This window comes from Brassica oleracea, chromosome C7, assembly GCF_000695525.1.
Source record: "Brassica oleracea var. oleracea cultivar TO1000 chromosome C7, BOL, whole genome shotgun sequence".
NCBI lineage: Eukaryota > Viridiplantae > Streptophyta > Magnoliopsida > Brassicales > Brassicaceae > Brassica > Brassica oleracea.
Genome location: NC_027754.1, coordinates 30,931,681 through 30,935,468, shown reverse-complemented (window position 1 = coordinate 30,935,468; position 3,788 = coordinate 30,931,681). Strand labels below are relative to the sequence as shown.

At 43.5% G+C, this 3,788-nt stretch overlaps 1 protein-coding gene and 1 long non-coding RNA gene across 5 annotated transcripts in view; both read left to right on the top strand.

Annotated features, from left to right (window-relative positions):
* Positions 1-1,118, top strand: part of LOC106306865 (MATE efflux family protein 5-like) — a 6,023-nt gene extending 4,905 nt beyond the window's left edge. Inside the window, exons 4-7 of one of the 3 annotated variants that reach the window (XM_013743638.1) lie at positions 146-202; positions 280-518; positions 591-796; positions 948-1,118. In XM_013743638.1, coding sequence (XP_013599092.1) covers positions 146-202; positions 280-518; positions 591-796; positions 948-1,019 — 574 coding nt within the window. In that variant the 3' untranslated portion in view covers positions 1,020-1,118. Of the gene's footprint in view, positions 1-145; positions 203-279; positions 519-590; positions 902-947 lie in introns of those variants that run through there. The other 2 variants (XM_013743639.1, XM_013743637.1) reach the window with 2 other exon arrangements.
* A 471-nt stretch (positions 1,119-1,589) lies between these two features.
* On the top strand, positions 1,590-3,573 carry LOC106306868. 2 transcript variants are annotated; one of them, XR_001263199.1, is made up of 6 exons: positions 1,590-2,265; positions 2,359-2,677; positions 2,767-2,924; positions 3,079-3,150; positions 3,224-3,298; positions 3,491-3,573. It is a non-coding gene; the product is annotated as an uncharacterized LOC106306868 (long non-coding RNA). The 2 variants fall into 2 exon arrangements; XR_001263198.1 differs by having other exon boundaries at positions 3,079-3,298.
* Positions 3,574-3,788: the final 215 nt, after the last annotated feature.

The following is a 3,788-nucleotide window of genomic DNA, read 5'->3' as shown; positions in this document are numbered from 1 at the left end:
CGTCGGAATGTCCGTCAGAATACCGCTGTTTTCTTGTAGTGTAAGACTAATGTTTTACTTCGCTATGTCCATGACCAACTCTGCTTGTATTTTGGAATGAAATATCATCATATAAAAACACTTGCATGCTTCCTTGTTTTAACAGTCTATCAACAATCTCCTCCTTGTACCAAATACCTGAGAGTCTAGGCGCAGCAGCAAGGTTTTTCTTTTTCGATTTAATAAGAAAGGGAGACATCTCAAAACCATCTCATCACATCTGTTTTATTGGTGTTGTAGTACAAGAGTTGCAAACGAATTAGGAGCTGGAAACCCGAAAAAAGCTCGAATGGCAGTTTACACAGTGATGGTTATCACAGGAGTAGAATCAGTTATGGTGAGTGCAATAGTTTTTGCTGCAAGAAACGTATTTGGTTACCTATTCAGTTCAGAAACCGAAGTTGTGGATTATGTAAGAACAATGGCACCTCTGGTTTCTTTATCAGTCATATTCGATGCCCTTCACGCAGTTCTTTCAGGTTAGATTCTGATCCTATAATGTCGTAGTCATTGACTAATTAAGAGACTACTAACTTAACGAATAAAAACAGGTGTGGCTAGAGGATCAGGGAGGCAAGATATTGGAGCATATGTTAACCTAGCTGCATATTATCTTTTTGGAATACCAGCTGCTGCTGTATTAGGATTTAGGTTTAAAATGAGTGGAAGAGGACTCTGGATTGGTATCACAGTTGGGTCTTGTGTACAAGCTGTTTTGCTTGGTCTTATCGTCAGCCTCACCAACTGGAAACAACAGGTTAGTAAATTACTGAAAGTGATACGCCTTTTGATATGTTGGTTTCATACATTTAATGATTGTGAAGGCACAACCATGATTAGTCAATGTAAGAGAGTTACGTAAAATTGATGTCTATTTAATATTCATATGAATCATGTGGGCATTGCAGGTGAGGAAGGCAAGAGAAAGATTGATGGGTGATGAGTTTGAAGACGACGAACATGTAGAGATCATCAGTTAAAATTAAAAGAGTTATTGGATCATTTTGTCATTTAATGTTGTGTTTTTTTTTTTTGAAACACTAATACTTTCATTAAATAAAAAGGTAGCTTAAAACCCAGATGATACAAAGTTTGCAAGGCAGGCCTTTGCTAGGGCATCTGCAGGCCCATTTGAATTCCTAGAAATGAAAGAAAAGAAACAGAAAATAAACGACGATGTGAGGCCGGTGACGTCCGAGAGAACTCCGTGGAGTTCCGATGAACTTCGATTCCGGTCGATTGCTCTAACGAGCACTTGGGAGTCTGAGCGTACCCAGATATGAGTGAGTTTAAGGGAGATCGCCTGTTGGAGAGCTTACCTGATGGCTAAGGCTTCTGCGAGAAGCGGGGAGGAGACATGCATCTGAATCTTCGATCCCCTATTGACTTCCACGGTAGATGGAGCTGTGAAGATCCAGCTGATTCCTGCTGTTGTTGAGTCCGGCTTCCAGGCCGCGTCTGTGTTACATCGGATTGCAGAGCTCGTTTCAGTCGGGAGCGGCGGGGCTGCGATGGTAGCAGGTCCTCTTGCTGGCTTGGGTTTTTGGGCATGTTCCCATTCCCTCGCCAAAAGGATAGCTTTGTTGAAGGTCTCCTGTGGTGAATATGTCCTGCTTTGGAAGAGGAGTTGGTTGCGAGAGCACCAAATGGACCAGCAGATCCAGGGGAGAAGATTGATGGAGACTCCATATGGTGGGAGGTTCTTCTTTCTCTGTGAGCTCACCAGGAGTCCTCGGAAGGAGTTGAGTGTATTGTGATCCATATAGCTCTCCCAAGGTCCTGACTTCCAAACTTCTTGCGCAAAGCGACAGTTGAAGAGAGCGTGTAGCGTGGTCTCCTGGCAGTTACAGTGGACACAGTTCACATTCGACGAGATTCCACGCCGTGATAGGTTCGCACCTGTAGGGAGTGAGTCTTGAGCCGCTTTCCACAGAAACATCTTGAGCTTTGGGGAAGAGGGTATATTCCAGACGTTCTTCTTCCAATCAAAGTCCCCCGAGTTGTTATCTTGGGCGACAGTAGCGGCTGCATTGTTGTTGTTGGGATCTTTTTGTGGCTCTGTTAGCAGTCTTGATAGTGGGACTGTTGGTCGGGAGCAAGGGTAATGCAGTGAGTTATATCCTGACTTAACTGAGTATGAGCTAGAACTGTCTGCCTTCCATACGTATGCATCTGGAGCTCCTAGGAGGCTGGGTTTGATCAGTTGGATATGGTGAAGTAGCTCTGGTAAGCGCTCATTGAGCAAAAGTGCATTCCATTCCTTTGTTTCTCTTGTGAGGAGGTCTGACACCATAAGGTCTTGATCTTTTTCTTGTATAGGTCCATAGGGCGTTGGCGATGGAGCAGATGGGATCCAAGGGTCTTGCCATACCCTAGTTGATTCCCCATTGCCGATAGACTTCCCTAGGTGGTTGAGGGGTAGATCACATCCCCAAAGAATGCATTTCCAACCGTGAGATGAGGAACCATGATTGACTTTGAGGAAGGATGATTTATGGCAGTACTTTCCCAGTAGAACACGGGCCAAGAGACAATCCGGTTTCCTTATTAGTCTCCAAGCTATCTTAGCTAAGAGTGCCTGGTTGAAGAGGATGATGTCGCGAAATCCTAGGCCGCCTAGAGCTTTTGGCTTTGTGAGGTTTTCCCAAGATACCCAACAATTTTTTTTTTTCCATCTGAAGAATCCCACCAAAATCTCGTTAGGGCTGATTGAATTTTCTTACACAGGCTCATCGCAAAGGTTGGAACAGATGACAGGACGGCTTGCAGCATTGTAGCCTTGCCTGCAGTTGAGAGGAACCTCGTAGTCCAGCTAATGCAGCGTTGCTTGATCTTGTCTACAATTGAGGCGAAAAGGTCTCTCTTCTTCCGTCCAAAGTGTTCTGGTAAGCCCATATACTTCCCCACTCCACCTTCCTTATCAATCCCTAGTAGAGTCTTCACTTGGTTCTTGACCTCCGGTGGAGTCTTTGATGAGAAAGTGATTGAAGACTTCTCAGGATTGATCTTTTTCCCTGATGCTAGTTCATATTTGTGCAGGATTGAGGACAAAGCAATGCAGCAGTGTGCGTTGGAGTAGGTGAATATCATGGTGTCGTCTGCGAATAGCAGGTGATTAATTCTCGGACTGTTTCTGGCCACTCTAATGCCTGCTAGAGTACCGCCTGACTGAGCTTTCCTGCAGAGGCCTGAAAGTACTTCTCCGCAGAGAATGAAGATATAGGGGACAGAGGATCGCCCTGGGGTATGCCCCTTTGAGGTAAGAATTTTCCACTAACCACATTGTTTATAAGAAAAGAGTAGGAGATTGTCTTTATGCATTGCATCATCCAATGGATCCAAGTCTGATGGAAACCCATTTTTTCTAGGACAGATTGAATAAAATTCCATTCCAACCTGTCGTAGGCTTTGCTAACATCGGTCTTTATTGCCATGCCACATCTCTTTTCAGCTGTAGATATCTTGAGGTAGTTGAGGACTTCATGAGTGATCAAGATGTTTTCAGTGATGATTCTTCCAGGTATGAATGCCGATTGATTCTCAGAAAATACTAATATAGTAATGGGAAGGATTAGAATGTGCACACACATGTACGTGCACATGAGTTATGGCATCTACTTTCTTCCCAAACACATGAACATGATGTTCTTTTCCTATATATCAAAGGTTAATAATCGTTAATAAAAAAATATTAGTTATTTAAAAATATCCAAAACAAAGACCTTGTCTAGTTAATTTGAAATGGAATA